This window comes from Triturus cristatus, chromosome 4_2 (genome assembly GCF_964204655.1).
Source record: "Triturus cristatus chromosome 4_2, aTriCri1.1, whole genome shotgun sequence".
NCBI classification, from domain to species: domain Eukaryota; kingdom Metazoa; phylum Chordata; class Amphibia; order Caudata; family Salamandridae; genus Triturus; species Triturus cristatus.
Genome location: NC_140586.1, coordinates 829391326 through 829411397, shown reverse-complemented (window position 1 = coordinate 829411397; position 20072 = coordinate 829391326). Strand labels below are relative to the sequence as shown.

The following is a 20072-nucleotide window of genomic DNA, read 5'->3' as shown; positions in this document are numbered from 1 at the left end:
CTAAAGGAACACTCACTGGCGCAAGGCAAACAAATTCTTATGGTCACGCCCTTCCCTGCTTTGGAAGCCGTGACTAAGGCGAGTGTGCCTAACTCGAAAGCACTTCATCGCCGTTGGATAGAATGGGCTACTTCTTTGACATCGGCTGATTTCATGTTTATCTTTGATCCTTCCTTACAGACACAGGAGTTTTTACAGTATGAACACGTCCATCCTCCTCCCTTGTCTTTGCTTCCTTTACATGAGTACAAATGCATCATTTATACCGATGGCTCGGCTCAACCGGCCACAGATTCCAAACATGCTTATTCTGCGGCATGCGCAATTGTTTGTGTCTCAATTGTTAATGAAGAGTTTAAGTCTTCCATTGTGCATACTCAGGCACTTGGAGACTGTACGGCACAATTGGCGGAGCTGCGTGGTCTTGTACTTGCTCTTGAGTTTGCTGATCCTAATGTGAATACTCTTATTGGGTACGATTCTTATTACTGTGTCCAGTCTTTTAATGACAACTTATTCTTTTGGTCTTGGAATGACTATTGAGATTCTAAAGGCAGCTCAATAAAGCATAAAACGTTTTGGGTTCGAGTGGCAGATCTTAAACAACGTCTGCCCCTCACACATGTTATACATACTCTTGGCCATCAGCGTGTGGGAGCACATGCTCTTGGTAATTCTTTGGCTGAGGAAGCGTCCAAGTCTGCAGTAGCCACGTGTTCCGCAGCAGCAGTTACAAGATCCATGACAAAAATAGATAATGAGATTATGGCCGTGGTAGCTGCAAAGAGGGAGGGAACAGCTTATCCTCAGGGCTTCCCTTCGAAATACTCTTATCATATAACTCCTAAACAGGTTCCTTATGCTTTGATTCCTTCTGATTGATCAACATACGGGTGGCTACTATGGAGATCATGCCAGCCTCTCTTCCGGCTCCTCTTCCTCGACATCCAGTTAGGCAGACATACCGACTAAATTAAGTATTTTTTTCTCTTGGTTCAGAAAGACTTACCTGGCCCCTCCATGGACCTACATTTGGTTGCTGCTTATCCTGATTTTCCTCTTCATGTCAATTGGATTTGTCACAGTGTTCTTTTTGCTTATCAATGGTCATTACTTGCCAGAACGCTCTGCTGTAAACTTTGTTGATGGAATTCTGGCCCCTCACACATCGTCACATATCATGAAACGTGATCAGTCTCTTGTTAACATTTCAGCATTGCAGATGGAATCGTTTGGGACAAAGTAGCTTACGAAATTCACAGCCCGACGGAGGTACTTAGGGTACCATACGTGTTTCGCGCCTCTTTAGGAGATGTAGTGACACAGGACATACCTTCTGATGATTGGGATGTGCAAGCAGTACATGCATTGTTTTCGGATTTAAAATATTATGCTGCTTTTGATGCTGAAGATTTGTATTTAAATTCTGCCAATTACAGGGATTTGTTTTGCTATCAACATTATGGGCATAATTTTGTACACAAAACCAACACAATCAGACCTGATTTTAATCATACACAATGGGAACCTTGTCCTACTCCCGTAGAGGGGAGTTCTAAAACTCTTAGGGATAAATGTACTTATTTTACAGATTATGAAATATCTAATCCGGAATCCAATTACTTTAAACTTCGACCATCTTCAAAGTCCAAATTTATGTTGACCCACACTAAATTAATTTACGCCAACTTGTTCAGAAATAAATTGGCTACGCAGGGTTATGATCATTGGAAAGAGACTGTTGATTTAAATTCAATCTGGGGCACAAAGCCTTGGCAGGCTCAGGGAACTGAAGCATTACATCGTGCCTACCTGATCCCAGCTCAACTTTGGTTTTTAAATGATACAGTGTACCAAACAACTTGTTTTAGCCTGGCAACTGTAACTTTAGCGGAATATGATGATTGGCTCACTCACACAAATTATACCATCGAGGCATTGCAAGCTTTGTTTCGAAATGACACTTTCAATGTCTCTGAAGCTGATTCTTCTGGGTGGTTGGTGTGGCAAACTAATACTAATCCGTGTCAAATGAGTTTTTATAATGTTACTCCAGGTTTCACTCAGGTTAGACCTGATCCTCGGTATACTATTACACATTCGGTCACCACATATTCGGTCGGTAAGCTATGACAACAATGGTTAGAACATTCTACGCTGACATGAGTAAAACAACATCCGTCTCTGCTGTCACATGACATCAATCTAGCTGATTTCCTCTTAGGACCTAGGTATCCTAGAGCTAAACGATTTATTAATGCCGCTTACAATGAAATTTGGAAGGTTTCCTAGATTGAAACTGCTTTTCGTCTGCGACAAATTGATCAAGCCAATTTAGAGAAGGTGCTTGCCGTAGTACATAACAGCATTAACACACTTTCCTCACGCATTTATATGTTAGACAATATTGTTTCATCTGTTATTGATATTGTTCGAAGTGATGTTTCTGTGTTATATCATGGTCAAAATCAGTTAAGATCTGTTATGCAATTTGCTTGGACATTGCAAACTCGTAAAATGGGGAAAGTACCTTTGGAATATTTAAATGCCACTGCTTTATTTTTGCCATTTAATATGACTGATAAACAACAATTTATGTCCATGAAAGATGCTACATGTACACTATTGCATATTGAACAATTAGAGCCCTTGTCGTTCTCAGTTGCGGAAACGGACTCTGCTGTTTGGTTAATTAATGGGGTTATCTCTCTCCCTTTTTCACTGTTTCAATTTAAATCATGCATGCAAAATTTTCCGATTGGACGTTTTGAACCACTGGGTAGTGCATTTCTACATGAATTGTGGTCCCTGCCTTTCACTTACAGATGTCAGAGGGAGGGTAAGGAAGTTTTTCTTACAGGGGAGGACTGCGATTCTACAATAGGACATTCTGTGGTTTGCAATCACGTTAAGTTGCACGGCGCGTGTAATGTGTCAGCGCCTAATCTTGCTTGTTTTTTAAAAAGAATGCCAGTTCCGTCAATAATTCCCGCTTTTACTTTGCTTACGAATGGCAGTTATCTTATTTTGAACAACCAAGACTGCTGTGGTTTACGGGCAGGAGTCCCGTATTTAGTAATTGTTTCCCATTGCGTAACTTGTTATAGCAATGTGGTTTTTCCCCTTGCATGGGAGTCTAGATAGTTCGATTTGGCCTTCCATTCCAACTATGAAGACAGATTTCAACAAGTTGAGCAGGCTCAAAATGCTTATATTCCGACAAGAGGTTTCTCTCACTTCAGCCGAAGAGACCTTCGAGTTACAGGTGGCTAGGACTTCTAGCGAGATACAGTCCCTTCTAAATACAAACCTCCCACAACATTTTGGGGAGCTTATACACCAAATATTTAATGCGTCTGACACGAAAGGCCTTGCACATTTTTTGAAACGTGTAGGATCAGACCTTGTGACTTCTTTTCAGACGATATTTGGAGTAATTCCGGCTTTTATTCATTCGATTTTTTCCAGCATCTTTGGAGGCTTTCCCTTAGTAGTGGCGTTAGGTGCTAGAATCCCGCTTCTCCTGTTCCTGCTGCAAAATGGCTGCTCATCTTGTGGTAATGCACAGACCAAGCCAACTGCAGCTGTACCGTGATCGCATTCATCAAGTTTTTGGATGCTAGCCGTTAACAACGCTTGACGGCAGTTAAGGACTAACTTTTCGCTTTGCTTACTTTACTTTAGTGGAGAAGTGTGGCTCAATGATTAGAGCGGCAGACCCTGATGCAGAGGTCTAGCCCGGGACCAGGGTTCAATTCCCCGCCTTGGCAGGTCTTGGGCTCAAAAATTCCACGGACCTGATAATTCTCGCCTCTGTGCCATTCCAATCATGGAGTCCCACTCTGCAACTCTGGGCAATAGCTTGCTTAATCTCCACAACGGCCCCCACAACGCTAAGGATGCCTGGCCTCCACCTTGGGGGTACCCAGGAGTGGACGCCTCACAGGAAAAGCCAGGATGGGTTCCACAGCGGTATTCGTACAAGCGCCTTGAGACCCTTGCGGGTGAGTAGTGCGCTATACAAGTATCAATTTACAATTTACAATTTACTTGCGTGCAACCAGTTTTTTACTGTCAGCGATGTCCGTTTTATTGGGCAATGGATGTATGCCTCTCCAACACGTCATGTCCAGTCCTGGATTTAATCAAGTTGATGAGCCCCTTAGAGGCTTGTTCTGGGGATTCTGAGCAAAGAAGTATGAATTCTTTAGTTACAAAAAATAATAGTACTCTGCATATTGCACTGAGAGATCTGAAAACCACAGTGAAGGAATTAACATTAGAAGTTCTTCTTTTAAGAAAAGCCCTAGGATCTCTTAAAACTCAGTTTAACAACATCGATTCAAGTACAAAAAGTAGACAGGGAACTGGAAACACTTATCAACAAAGTAAAGGAGTCAATAGGCGATGGAATCGGGAACTTAGGGCTTACTCCTACAACTGAACATCAGCACAATGCTGGAATGAATCACTCTGGCCACGTACCACATCAAGCTCCCCCGTTCTCCTCCCTCATTCAATGGAAGATCTCTGAGAAGACCAACTTATATTGTAATCCACACGGAGGTCGTAGGACACAGGGTACAGCCAGCGGTCATGACAGGGCATGGAGGGAAAGGGGGAATTCCGGGTTAAGTTAATGCTGTAAGAGGAAATTTTCGAGCACAAGTCTTGCCAGGGGAGTTTAGATCAAAGCCACCACATGAGAAATCCTGGAATACTAATTGAACTTGTGGGCCCCAGAAGGGGGAAAGCCAGAGAAGGAATGGGGACCAGTGTAAAGGGGCAACAGTAGAGCATGTATGATGAATGTACCTAAACTGTTAAACAATTCAGTAGAATCGACGGAAGCATTGGTAAATAAAGTCATCCACTGGATAAGGCTAGGTAAGACAATGTCACTCAATTATAAGATCTGATATAGTAAATGGCAAACGTTGCTCCACAGATAAAGATTTAGACCATATTATTTTGGACCTGGCTAGCGGGGACCTGGTAGAGGGTTTACTTAATCTAGACCAGTGTACATTTTCACCTAATAGATCATTGGTCCAGTTCAAACTTTCTCTTCTGCCCAAATCCTCGCCCACAGACCTAAAGTCTGTGGGATTGCCAGACACTATTTCTGAAACCATTTCTCAGGGCCAGGTCCATGCGTATAAGCACATTTGACATGTAAAGGAACTGTCTCTCCACAGTATTACAACAACTTCGACACGGGAAGGTTATCCTCATTATACCCCCCAAAAAGTGGATCAGTTATTGGGAATTAGCATGAGCAGGGTGAATGAGGGACAGTCCCATCCCCAAATGAGTGTATTACCAGCCTTACCCTCCCAGCTGTCTAACACACACACAAACACCAAGCCCAATAAGAAATTGAGATTGTTGTCATGGAAACTAGCAGGCCTCAGGTCGTAGGTCACATGTGAAGGGTGGAGGAACCTGATCGACAGCTATGACATATGCCTCTTTCAAGAGACATGGGCCGTTGATAAAATACATAGAGAGGGCTTTGCCAACTATAGTGTAGAAGCCATACCATCGAAAAAGGGTCGCCCTGCTGGTGACCTAATAATCTTGACTAAAACTAATCTGGCGGCACATATTAAAAATACACTATGAACTCCACCAACATATTGGCCGTGAACATCAAAGATACATCAAGTAATAACTCAGTCTTATTAGCAAACTTCTATAATAAATTTCCTTCCCAACATCATGATTCCCCAACCATCGCACTATTAGACGAGTTCCTAGAGAGGGAAGGGGCACTACATTAAACAGTCATTGTGCGAGATCTTAATACAACATTTGAGCCCTTCGAAGTAACTCAAAATGTCATTGATGAAGAGGATGCTGAACTAGGAATTCCAACCCTGAGTTTCGGGAAGCTGGCAAAAAATGTGAAGGTAGCCTTCCAAATTACTACTATAAATACGGGCTGAGGGCATGTAAATGGGCATTCAATTTCTGATCAAAGACTTAAATACACATACAAGAGGGTAACTTGTAAAACAAGAATCGACTATTTCCTTCTAGATATGCAACTATGGTGGAATCTTGTTGACAAGTGGGTAACAGAGAGATAGGACCCCAGTTCAGACACAGCTATATGCAAATCAGTCTTGACCCTGTGCCTCATGGCAACAGTCCAACCCAAACTGTATACAGTTGGCAACTGGGGTGGCCAAGTGAGCTAAAGAATGATGATGGTTTCAACCCAGATCTGTGACTGGGGGTGAGTGCTTGAAAGGTTTCAGAGCTCCGTCCATCATCTCCTTATGTTTGCTTTGTTCGCCCCAAGTTGGTAGGGTATGTCCAGACGTGGGTCCCTTGCTCACTCTGCTACTGGATTCAAGCTAGCCTGGCTGATGAGGGCTGTTAGCCCAAAACCAGTCCCAGGATGCGTGTTTCCGGTCCAGGGAAGACATGGTTTGGCAGTTCGGAATGGACTGTTACCATGAGGCACAGGGTCAAGACTGATTTGCATATAGCTGTGTCTGAACTGGGGTGGCGAAGTGAGCTAAAGAACGATGATGGATTCAACCCAGATCTGTGACTGGGGCTGCGTGTCTGAAATGTTTCAGCGCTCCGGCCATCATCGCCTTGTGTTTGCTCCCTCAAAATACTCCACTAATACCAATGCGATTGTACATGGGCATGAAGAATGTCACTCATGTGATTGCCCTTAGGCCTCTCACATTCTGGATTCGCATTTGGTCGAATTACTCACCACTCCCCATGAAGGAATCACTTTTACATGTATTATCATTAGATACCAGAGGGCGTGTGCAGTGGCTCAACTACACAAAGGGATGGTTGGTCAAATTGAGCATGAGTGACTTGTGGCTTAAACCTGATAGTATTCAGAAAAGATCTTTAAATCTCCTCAAAAATGATATTTGAGTTACATAGACGATAATTGGTTATGTAATAGAACAGCAGGGACATTGACAAACAGGTTTTTAAGTTTTAAGGATAATATGCAACTTAACATTTCGGTACAGTATCTTGCTGATCAACAGTCTCTGTAGAAAATGGAATTGCTCTAATGTTTCACACAGTTGTCCTGTTTCTGAGGGTGTACCTGAGACAGAAGCACATTTCTTATTCTTTTGTCCGAGGTATAAGCATATTAGAAAAACATGGCTGGTTCTGATATGTCGGATCCTGGCCGCCAATCGATTAATTGAGATCACCAGGATTTTAAAAAGTGACTGTACAGAATTTTTAATATTTGGATTGTCAAGATATTTGTTATATGCATGGCGATCAAGAAATAGGATATTGTTAAACCTGAACTGATCCAAAGACATATATAGCACCTCATCCATTTGTCACTAGTAAAATATATACAAACCTATAAATTAGAAATATCAATTAGTTTTTTTGTAGCAATGATAGCATCAAACCTACTAGGTAAAGACAAATCCTGTATGAAAATGATGGTGAAGTAATGCTAATCCATTTTTAAAGTCACAAGTCAAAATCCAAGATTAAAACATACTGTACATGAATTGGATATAGGCAATTGTGAGTACAATTTTATTGTGAAGGGACAATTTCAATTTTTATCAGGTGGTTTTAAATAGTAGTATCTTTTCTGTTAAAACAATATATTATAATTATATAAATCTAATATTGGAATTGATATGAAAGTTTGATTTTTGGTGGAATTGTATAATTTGCCTCATTAACATAGCTTATTCTAACTTTATTGATACGTACTTGACACTTTATCAAACTCAAAATTGGTGGTTATACAGTACAATCATCTAGTGATCTCAGGAAGTATTTTTGTAATTATAATAAGCTGTAGATGATAACATGGATTGTGATTATGCTATGTGTCACACACAGTCTGTATTTTATAATATTATCTTAATGTGACAATGGGGAGTTGGGGAAATTATTTTCTAATTATTTATATGTCATGGGCTTTTATGGGTTTCTCTATAAAATACCGAATAAAGATACTACTACTTGTACCTATCTCAGCATCTTACCCATCCAAAGATTATAGACTATCAATGGTGATCTGATACATAAAGGCCTCCTTTACCCTTAACAATGTTTCCATCACAATGAACCTTCTGGTGCATCTTTGACATATTCCATTAGATAGTGATAAAATAATGGCCTCAGATTCACAAACTGGACATGTTGTTTCAAAGACTAGCTAAATTCCATCCCTTTTACACCCCACACATCTGATATGTAAGACAACAAAACATATGGTAGTGCTCCTAGAACACAGTACTTGTACAAAGGTATGATTTTATTAATCACACCCCGGGCAAGATATGAAGTTCTGAACTTCAAATTCTATCTCTAGGTACTATATTAAAAAAATTAAGTAAAAGAACAAATTGTCAAGGTTATAGGCACCTCATAAAGATGCAGTTTGAGTATAACTGAACAAGTCCTTGTACCAAGTAGAAAAAGACATGGTCATATTAAGCTAAGAATCAAGATTATACATTTCTCAACAAATCCATTATCCTTGTATATGCTGGGGAAGAGCTTGAATAATGCAGCTACAAATAGTTACATTGATGTTGAGCAAATGTGCACTAAAAAGGGTCAGCATTTCTTAATTCATAGGTCAGTGCGAACGTGCCAAGTCCTGTTAAAAAAGGATAGCGTTCTTATAGTAACCATTTATAAAGTGTATTGATTAAACACTGTAAAGTTCTCTCTCACATCTAATGTAGGTCCTATCCTTTGCAAACTGAAAACAATTATATGGAAAAGATCTGGTACTGTTCTGATATAATCACCACAATTTCTGCTATTGGTTACAAATGTAGCTTAAACGACTTGTCCTGGTTAGGAAGTAGATTGCAAACATGTATTGTGACTTTACTTAGATAGAACAGCTTATCTCAGTATTGCAACACTGCATCAGTTTGGTACACTCAAATTCCAATGTGCATAGCCACTAACATGATCTTTTGTATTGCAATTTTTCATTACCATTCTTATAACTTTCTTTACTAGATGCCTCAAAGGGACTTCATTTCTTGAAAATATTAGTCTTATTGTACAGTTTTAAAAGTCAAAAGTACTTCTGTAGATGACTTACTATGCATTCCTACAGTCAATCACTAATTTCTAATATAGCGTACCCTGCTACATGTAAACCAGCTACCCCCTACGTCAATGACTTCGAAGTTTCATTGAAAACTGTAATGTTCCACGTGAGCCTCATGCAAGAAAAGAAACTATGCAGAATGCTTGCTGTAGGTTTCTTCCTACCTTCATACTGCACTTCCAAGTGCATGGTCTGTAAAACACCTAGCAGAGGGTCCACGATGCATGGAGAAGCTGTCTTCACTATCGCCTATGTAAAAGACACAACATTAATCTATAAGTTAGAACTGCAGAGCAAACGTGTTTCCAGACTGCTATAGAATGATGACATGAATGATTTGGAAAGTTTTGGAGCCCCTAAACGTAAGGGGTGGTGTATACAGAGGAGCAAAGGAAACAGAAAGAGGGCCAGAAATCTCTGATGTTTATAGAGTCTGAAAGAAGTGCTTCCACAGCTCCTGTTTTGTTATATTACATTATGTTATGCGTATTTTGTAAAGTGCACTATCACCTGTGAGAGTATCCTAGCACTGACCAGGTGTGTTTGGCTAGCCCTGCCTATGGTAGGCTGGTTATTTGAAAAACAAGATCTGTAGCTTCTTGTGGAATTCAAGAAGAGCGGAGGAGTCTCTGAAGTGAAGTGGGGGGCCGCTCCAAGCTTTAGGAGCGATGTAAGAGAATGTCGTCCTCCTGATCTGGTTCTGTGTATACGTGGCAGGTGTGCGTGTAGGAGTCCTGTGGAGCGGAGGTGTCTGGGTGGGTGGTGTAAATAGATGAGACGGTTCACAGGTATGTGGGGTATACGCTGTGTAGTATTCAATGTGTGTGTGAAGGGTTTGAAATTAGCACATTTGTGTATCAAGACCCAGTGGAGCTCCCTGAGGGGTGGTGTGATGTGAGTTCTGTGTGGGAGCTTGGGGATGAGTCTGGCTTCTGAGTTCTGGGTGGTTGGTAGTCCCCTAATGAGATACTTGGTGGCCCCCGGGGTCGAGGGAGTTCCTGTAGTCCAAAATGCTGTTCCTTTGGAATTTGTGTTATTTGTCTTATGCTGAAGGGTGTTGAAAGGCAGGCTGCAAGGCAGCTAGGAATCTTTACCCGTATTTCTAGTACCTTTCTTTGCACTTAGACAGCAAGGCCAGGGAAGACAACTCTACAACTTCACATATTTGATAATAATACATATATTATAATATGCCAGTGAAAATAAGTGTAAATTCATGAAAATTTGTATTTGGAACAAGTGTGGTCCTAACCATACATTAACACATGTATTACCACAGTGCAAAGTTCTAATTCAATCCAGTATCCATAGTAAGGCCTAGCTAACTTGGCAAACAAAGACACAATCAGTGTGTAACATCTCACAGATTTGTGTTACAATAACTTTAATGACGAACACAATTGAGGCCATTCTTAAAAGCCAGCCATGTCAACCAACCAACCAAGAGTGACAAATCATTAAGATGATATAAGGAAGTTGCATTAGGATGCCACCACAACGGTGTGCCAGGTTGCTGTATAAACAGCACTTCACTGATGAGGTCTAATTTAGGTGAAACCAGAGAGAGGTTGCATGTGTTCCTGTTGAAATGGGACCTGACCTGGTAGATTGAGCTGGATTGTTCCCACTGGAGCAGGACCAATGGTGACCTGGGTTTGTAGACATTAGTGGACTAATGGTCCAGATAGCTTTAACCTTTTAACCTTCTCAACTCAATCCCAAACATTTTTTAAATGCTATTTAAAAAAAAACAAAAAAACAACTGAACCGATTTACACCAAACCAAGCAAAGGCTCTTCCCGAGGTAAAGTTCTACTTTTATCTTAAGTCAATGTCATGTTCACTTTCCAATTGAGTCAGCATGTATGTGCAGTGAGTTGTCTCAATGCACTCATGTTCAAAATAGGGGATGCATTACTAGTTCTAATTCTAGTTTGTTGACTACAGCAGGAAGGATGGTGGATATGGTACATTACTAGGGCTTTCTGAGGAAGTTGCAGGGGAGCTGGGAAATTTGCTGGCAGTCTAGAAGTGGAAAAGGCTTCTGCCCCTGATGAAACACTGTGGGCCAGCCAGGGGTGTGTTTAGGGAAATGAGCAGCTCCCTCCTCCTCAGCTACACCAAACTGGTTCTAGAACCAACTCTCTCTCTCTCTTATTGGGCTGTTGCCCAACAGGCTATAAAGAGCCTAAAGAACAAAGGCTTTCCTTTCCTCTGCCTTTACACTTAACTGTGCCCCTTTGAACTAAGTTAAAGTCCTGAACCCTCCTATATATTCTTTCCGGACAGACGTGTGTCATCTATCTCACCTACAGCCCATCCTGCCAACAGGCACAAGTCACTGTCCTGCTTTGGGAGCAGTTTTCACACCTCATTAAGGTTAAGCACTGGCAGTTGCTGGCAGGCTAGTGCAAATTAGCCTCTTGGAGCTTAAGGCAGGGAAGAAAACAAGTTACTTACCTGTAACTACAGTTATCCAGTATTGGTATCTTTCATAGATTCACATGCCTGAATCATTCCCCGTCGCCGAGGCGGGAGTCCCCGGTAAATAAAATAAAAAGTAGTGCCAAATGTTAGTAGTAGTAGTAGGCCCAAAGAAAAGGCCTAAAGCCTATATCTTAGCAGCCTATCTACCTCATTATGCAAAAGGACCAAGAATTTTGGTAGCAACCAATCAGACACCAGCACACTTCTAGAACCCTCTCAGCAGAGCCAGTTCTCCTCAGATTTTTGTAGCACAAGTGGGAAGTAACCATCCCAAAATATAGAAACTGACTCTACGGGGAGGAGGGTGGGTGCATGTGAATCTATGAAATATACCAATACTGGATAACTTTAGTTACAGGTAAGTAACTTGTTTTCTTATCCAGTATTGGGGTATCTTTCATAGATTCACATGCCTGAATCAGAATAGCAAGCAGTATACCAAGTATACAGTCATTTGCGGATGGTGGGAGACTAGTGCTGATACTCCCTGGTTGCATCCACAGCTTGTTGACAAGAGAAAAGAATCTTAAAGTGGAAACATGCAATTCATAAACAGAAAATAGCATGTAATGCAATAACATAGCGAATGAAACCAAACTATTATTGTAAAATATTGCATTGTCCTACTAAAAGATATCAACATATTACAAGGTAAAAATATATATAAAGGGTACCTGAAGATATCTCAAAGAAACAGATGTCGCAGGACAGCCTGTCCAACTGCTGCATCGTCCTGATGCGTAGATTGGAGGCAGTAATGTCTTGTAAAAGTGTGGACATTTTTCCATGTCGCAGCACGGTAGATATTTTCTAGAGTCACTCCAGCAAACAATGCTGTAGACGCTGCTACTGTTCTCGTGGAATGGGCCTTGGGTTTCCGTAACAATGGCCTGTGAGCTTTGTCATGACAGAAAATGATTGTCGATGCTATCCATCTGGCAATGGTGGATTTTGTTACCGCCCTTCCCAGGGTAGCTTGGCCATAAGCCACGAACAATTGGTCGGACTTTCTAAGGTTCTTTGTTTTTTGAAGATAGAACTTAATACATCTCTTGATATCTAGAGAATGCAAGGCTCGTTCCACTGGAGTAGATGGGTTAGGAAAAAAAGTCTTTAATTTCACCGTTTCATTAAGATGAAACTGTGACGGCACCTTAGGGATAAATGTTGGATTTGTTCGGAGGTGCACGTAGTCTTGAGTGAAGTGTAGGAAAGGTTCCTTTACAGTGAACGCCTGAATTTCACTCACTCGTCGAGCTGATGTTAAAGCTAGAAGTAAAGCAACCTTCCAGGTAAGAAATTTGAGATCAGCCTTATGGATAGGCTCGAACGGATGCTTCATTAATTGCATTAAGACCGTGTTGAGTTCCCACTCCGGTGGCGGAAGTCTGAGCGGAGGAAACTCCAGAAAAAGCCCCTTCATAAACTGCTTAATTAAAGAGGATGAACACAGAGAAGGGCCATGGGCACCCTTTCTTAATCTTGAAAGTGCAGCTAGATGAACCTTGACCGAAGGAAAAGAAAGGCCAGATCTTGCCAGATGTAACAAATAAGGGAGGATCTGTTCTGCAGGAGCGTCCACCGGGTGCACCTGGTTTGCTTCACACCAACAGCAAAACCGTTTCCATTTCAGACGGTAAGTCTTTATCGTGCTTTGGGCTCGTGATTTCGTCAATATATCCCTACAGTCTTGAGGGATATCCAGGTCTTTAAATTCTAAGAAGTCAGGAGCCATGCGTGTAAATGTAGGGACTGAGGGTCTGGGTGGAGAACCTGACCCCTGTTCCTTGACAGCATTGTGGGTGTCGGAAGAAGACGGATCGGTTGGTCCTGGGATAGTACTAGAAGCTCTTGAAACCAATACTGGCGTGGCCATTTGGGTGCAATTAAGATGAGACGGCATCCCTCCAACTTCATTTTGCGTATGACCCTCGGTATTAGAGGTATCGGGGGAAAAGCGTAAGCACAAATCCCTGACCATCGCATGGACAGGGCATTCCCTCTTGGCCCCTGTTGAGGGTATCTGCTGGCATAAAAGAGGCATTTCTTGTTCTCTGTCGTGGCGAACAAGTCCAGTAGCGGTGAGCCCCAAGCTCTGAATATCCTGAGCACTTGAGTTTGCTCTAGTTCCCATTCGTGGCAATCCGATTGGGATCTGCTGAGTGTGTCCGCTAATGTATTGCAGAGACCTCTGACATGTTCTGCTCTGAATGTTATGTTGTGGAGTGTGACCCATTCCCACAACTCCTGAGCCTCCGCAGACAGCGTTGCTGATCTCGTCCCTCCTTGTTTGTTCACGTAAAACATGCTGGTGGTATTGTCGGTCCGAACCAGAACTGAAGAACCTGTAATCCTTGGAAGGAACGCTTGCAGAGACAGGAAAATTGCTCGCAATTCCAGACTGTTGATGTGTTTGTTTTTGTACTCTGGAGACCATTTCCCCTGTATCTGTAAGTCTTGTAGATGACCTCCCCATCCTTCCATGGAGGCATCCGTAGTGAGGACAAAGTCTGGAATCTTCTGCATGAAAGTAAGCCCTTCTGCTAAGTTGGGTATGTGTGACCACCAACTTAGAGCGGTCTTTATTTCTGAAGTGACTCTGATGATGTCGTCGAAGGAACCCCTCGCTTGCTGCCATTGAAGGTGTAACTCCTCCTGCAAGGGTCGCATCCGGAGCCGCGCTAGAGGGACGAGGTGTATTGCCGAGGAACACATCCCTAGGAGCGACGCGAACATCCGGACAGAAACTGACCTTCTTTTGGAAATCAGGATTGCTAACTTTTGAAGACGAACTTGCCATTCGTGAGATAAGAATGCCTTGCAGCGGACGGTATCTAGCAGAGCTCCCAGAAAAAGAAGGATCTGCCTCGGGTGTAAATGAGATTTTGTCCTGTTGACTGTAAGTCCCAGAGAGTGGAATAGATGAAGAGATGTTGTCACGTCTGTCTCTACTGAATTTTCTGAAGGACCTTTTATCAACCAGTCGTCTAAATACGGGAAGACTTGGATTCCTTGGGATCGTAACGTAGCTGCCGCTGGAGCTAGGCACTTTGTAAATATCCTTGGGACAGATTTTAACCCAAACGGGAGCACTTTGAACTGATAATGGGCACCAGCCACTGTGAAACGAAGATACTTGCGATGCTTCGGATGTATTGGGATGTGAAAGTAAGCGTCTTCCATATCCAAAGAAGCTAGATAATCTCCCTCGTTGTGGCAACCTAGAATTTCTGCCAGAGTGACCATGCGAAATCCTTGCTTCTTGAGGAATCTGTTCAGATTGCGAAGGTCCAAGATTGGACGCCATTCCCCTGACTTTTTCTTGATGAGAAAAAAGCGGGAATAGAAACCCGTCCCTTTTTGAAGTGTAGGAACCTTCTCGATTGCATTCTTCAGGAGCATTGTTAAAGCTTCTTTGAAAAGTAAGTGAAGACGAGGGGGAGGGGGTCCCTTGGGTGGTGTGTTGGGTGGCTTGGTGACAAACTCTAAGGTGTGACCGTTGTGAACCAGGTCCAGGACCCACTGATCCGACGTAATTTCTTGCCACTTGCTCACAAAAGCTGAAATCTTCGCACCCACAGGGAGGGGAAAAGGAGTGGAAGGCGCCCTGCAGAAATCATTGTTTCCTTGTGGTGTCTCTTCCCTGATTCTGCGATCTTTTTCGTCCGCCTTGATGAGAGAAACCAGACGTGTTTGTTTGTCTGTATGAGGATTGATAGGACTGCCAATATTGAGGCTGGTACCTATTTTGTTGGGTTTGATAACCTCCTCTGGATGAAAACCCACGGCCTCGTGCTCCTCTGAAGGTACCTCGTTTGAACTGCAAGGAGCCCAGTGATCTTGCGGTATCAGTGTCGGTCTTTATTGCTTGGAGTGCGTCATCAATATGCTTTTCAAACAATGATTCGCCATCATAGGCCATATCTAATATTTTAGTTTGGACTTCTGGTCTGAACGTGGTGGCCTTAAGCCAACCTTGGCGTTTGAGAACCGCTGCCCCAGCCAACTGGCGAAAATTAGTGTTTACAATGTCTAGAGCGCAGTCAATCGTTTCTGATGCTGCACGCTCCCCCTCCAACAAAATCTTCCGAGCATCTTGTCTGCTGTCCTCTGCGATGAGGTCGATAAAGCTTGCCATTTCTGACCACATCTGGCGATCATAACGCCCTATTATCGCCAATGAGTTGGCTGCCCTGATGGATGCAGCTGCCATAGTTGAAAATTTTTTGCCAATTAAATCCAGGCGCCGTCCTTCCCTATCCGGTGGTGCAGTGATAGGTGTTGCCAGATTCTTAGACTTTTGTTGGGCTGCCTGTGAAATAACCGAATCTGGCCGAGGATGGCCAATGAGACAGGACAGACTGTCAGCAGGGGCACGGTATTTATTGTCAATCCGAGGAAGCACCGCAGGAACTGATGCCGGGTTTTTCATGATTTTTAATCCTTCCTTCCAAACATAATCAATGATAGGGATAGCTCTTGAAACCTTTATGGACTCCTCTTTAAAATCGTGAAGAAAACAGTCAGACTGTTCAATGGTCACTGGCAAATGGAACCTGGTCGCAGCGCGCTGCATAAGGTTATGGAACCCCCAGATATAGGGGGGCTATATCTTCCGGAGGTGAATCAGATGGAAGAGGGGTAGGTGGTGAAGGCATAGGGATTATATACGAATCCCAAGGGTCTGCTGGGTCTGGAAGCTCATCCTCTTCAAATTCCTCCTCAGAGGTTGAATCCTGACCCTGATGCGGGTCTTGTGGAGGATCAGGCAGTTGAGGTGTTGGAGCTGGATCTTCAGGCAAAGGCAATGGGTCCGGTTGCGGCACAATGTTCGGAACCTGCGGACTGACTGGTTGCGGTGGAAAACGTTGTTTATAATCTGCAAGCATGGCTTGCAGGTCCTGAATGAGAGTCAGAGGCAAATGCGACATCTCTCTCTGACAAGGTTGTCTGTGGTAATGACTGTGATGAGGAACGACAATGTTTTCCTGATAGTAATGTTCCTCCTCCTCATCGTCATCGTCCTCTTGACACTTTATGTGCAGTTCAGATGGATGGCGAGCAATCTCGAAGGGCCCCTCATCCTCGTCATCCTCATAGTCATCATCCTCACCCTGCACATATGTTTCTAGTCGATGTGAGGGAGTAAGCGGTGATATATCGCTATATTCCTGTCTCTGAAGAAAAGACTTTAGTTTGAAACTCCTGGTGGAAATAGGAGTTGATGTCAATACATTTTTTGTGTTCATCGTTGAAGAGGTCGTTGCCGACGGGGCCATCATCGACGGACTTGTAGACGGTATCGTCGTCGACGGCATCGACACTGTCGACGGCATTGTCATCGTCGACGGGATTGTCATCGTCGACGGGATTGTCATCGTCGACGGGGTCGGCGTCGACAGGATCTTCGTCGACGGGCTCGACATCGATGAGGTCTTCGCCGACGGAGCCTTCGTCGACGGGCTCGACGTCGACGGGGTCTTTATCGATGGAATCTTCGTCGACGAGCTCTTCGTCGACGGGCTCGTTGTCGACAGGCTTTTCGCTGGTGGGATCGTCGTCGACGGGACTTTCGACGACGAGACCTTCGTCGACGATGAAAGCTTCTTCGATGGCATCGTCAATGCTGGCTTTGTCGACGAGGACTTCGTCGACGACGCTTCAACGACGGGCTTTTTTGAGAGGATAGTAATCCTCGTTGATAGAATAGGTGAAGTAATGGCCGTCGTCGAGATGGTTTCCGTCAATGAAGGAGCAGATGAGGTGACAGAAATCATAGATGGAGAGAAAGCCAGAGGTTTTGAAAGGCTTTTACTCACGGTTTGTGTCCCAGCCTTGACCGCAGAATCCTGAGGAGTGTGCCCTGCTTCAGAGGATAAAATGGGAGACCTCTGAACAGAATCCGAAGCAGAATGTTTCTGGCGCTTCTTCCCCTCACTGTAAGAGCTGTCCTGCGATCTAGCTCTTTTGCTAGACGTAGAGGCTCCGTCATCCTCCTCAGCCGAAGAGGACTTGAGCCACAAAAGCACTCTCGCCTCCCTATCCCTAAGAGTTTTGGCAGGGAAGGTGGGGCAAATTTTGCAATCTTTTGCCTCATGTTTAGGGTAGAGGCAGTAGATGCAGTCCAAACGTTGATCATCAACATGGACTCTCTTCTTGGTGCAGGTCCTGCAGGATTTGAACAAGGCCTTCTTATCAGACATGCTGAAGCAAGTTGAAAAACTGAGAGGCACTCAGGGAGACTCCCTTCCACACGACGTGCGGTGAAAATCTAAGGAGAACTGGCTCTGCTGAGAGGGTTCTAGAAGTGTGCTGGTGTCCGATTGGTTGCTACCAAAATTCTTGGTCCTTTTGCATAATGAGGTAGATAGGCTGCTAAGATATAGCCTTTAGGCCTTTTCTTTGGGCCTACTACTACTACTAACATTTGGCACTACTTTTTATTTTATTTACCGGGGATTACCGCCTTGGCGACGGGGAATGATTCAGGCATGTGAATCTATGAAAGATACCCCAATACTGGATAAAATGTATCTTTCTAAAAGTTACTTTCCCTAATTAATTATTTAATAAATTCTAACTTCACCATTGAACAGGCATTTTAATAAATATTGGTTGAACCATTTCCCTAGATTGTACCAAACAAGAGACAGAAAGATTATATTTTAGGCTGAAATCTAGATTTCCTCAAAGGGCAGCCAGACCCTTCGACAGTGGAAATAGCTTTTGTGGTCTTTTCACTGCAGGGAAATGCCAACATCTAATTTTTACATGATCTACTTTCAAATACTAGTCACCCTACCGTGTGGGGTATAGGGCCTACTTAGGAGCAACTTATTAATATTTGAATGGAAAGGTTTCCCCTGTGAAAACAGTTATTTTGATGGGTTGGACTACAGGTTTAAATTGTAGCCGTCAGGATACATAAGTAGGCCTGAAGGCATGATTTCTATGCCAAACTAGTGGATGGCACAATAAATGCTGCAGTCCACAGGTGACATTTATCTTGCCATTCTAAGCGTGTAGTTTCTACACCATGCACTATGTATGGCCTTTCTGGAGAGTTAAATATGCCTCAGAACACATACACTAGGTCTGGACAACAGCACCCCAGTGTGCACAGTCTAAAAACAAGCAATAAAATTCATCAAAAAATGGGGGCTGGCCAGGCGAAAAGGGGCATTTTGTCACAGTGTGAAAGACAGATCAGACAGGGAAAGGGAAGGGAAGGTTAGAATTTGCCATGGGGTGAGAGGGCATGGAAGAATTGTGGTGTGGTATGTGAGAAGTTGTCCTGTTGTATGATGTCACTAGTTCTAGTGTACACCTTATATCAGTCCAAATACCCTTATGGTGATTGGTTGGAAAGTCAACCTTATAGACCAGCTATCCTAGTGGTAGCATGGACAAGAGCAGTCTTAGGCTAAACTCTGAATGGCATGTGAAGCCAGCTGTGATACCATATATAATCCCTTGAATACCAAATGAAAGGACACCACAACAGATATATATATAAAATAAAGTGTATTTATTCTAGTCAAACCCTCAGCACTCTTTATGAGATTAGAGGTAAGTACAACACAGTCTTATTTATGCATACATTAAGTCACACAGGTAAGTAATACAGTTAGGCCCTAGGGGCCACGCAAACCATATACTAAGTAAGTGGTATAAGGACCACTGTCACGGAAATAGGATAGGCCTAGGCCTAGGGAATCGCTGGGGCTACACTATACTACCAAAGGTTAGGAAGTGGGAGGCCCACGGGATTCAGGTGCAGAGTGGAAACACTCACGCGTAATGCGTAAAAGTCACTAGCAATAGTACAGTTTAGAAATAGATAGATTTAGGACACTTCCGGAGTAGCTAGGAAGTCGAGACTGGAAAACTAGACACTAGGATAGTCACTATCCTGATGAGCACCGGAGTACCCAAGTTACCTAGCCCACAGGCTGCGGGTGCATAGGGGTGAAGTTGCGTCGGGTTTCGTCGTCGACTCCTATGGATGCCTGAAGAAAGATGCTGACAGGCAGTCAGTGAAGAGTGTCCGGTGGATCCCAAGGCTGGGATCAAGAAGAGAGGAGACCTACAAGCAGAAGGGACAGAGTCAAGGTCACTAGCCAGTGACCACGTGGAACCAGGAAGGAACCAGGCGATGTCGTGAAGATTGCAGGTGAAGGTGAAGCTTGTCGCTGCAGCCACGAGGACCAGGGAACGTCGAGGACGACCAGGACCAGGAGGCGAGCTGTCCCACGAAGGCTCTTGCTGTCAGCGGCGTCGAAGTTGGACTAGGACTCACCAAGCCTTGGCAAGCGGAACCCACGCAGAACGGAGGACTTGCTTCTGGTGCAGACCAGGAAGGTCTGGGGTGCTTCTTCTTTGCAGAGAAGCGGGAGCCAGTCTGGAGGAGCCAAACCAGCGCAGAAGATTTCAGGATGCGTCGTCACAAAGGCCACTAGCCAGCGGGCAAGCAACCGGACAGACGCGG

At 43.6% G+C, this 20072-nt stretch overlaps 1 protein-coding gene across 1 annotated transcript in view; it reads right to left on the bottom strand.

Moving 5' to 3' along the window:
* Positions 1 to 20072, bottom strand: part of ARMH1 (armadillo like helical domain containing 1) — a 274600-nt gene that overhangs the window by 95395 nt on the left and 159133 nt on the right. The window contains exon 6 of the mRNA XM_085602791.1: positions 9262 to 9346. Coding sequence (XP_085458917.1) covers positions 9262 to 9346 — 85 coding nt within the window. The remainder of the gene's footprint in view (positions 1 to 9261; positions 9347 to 20072) is intronic.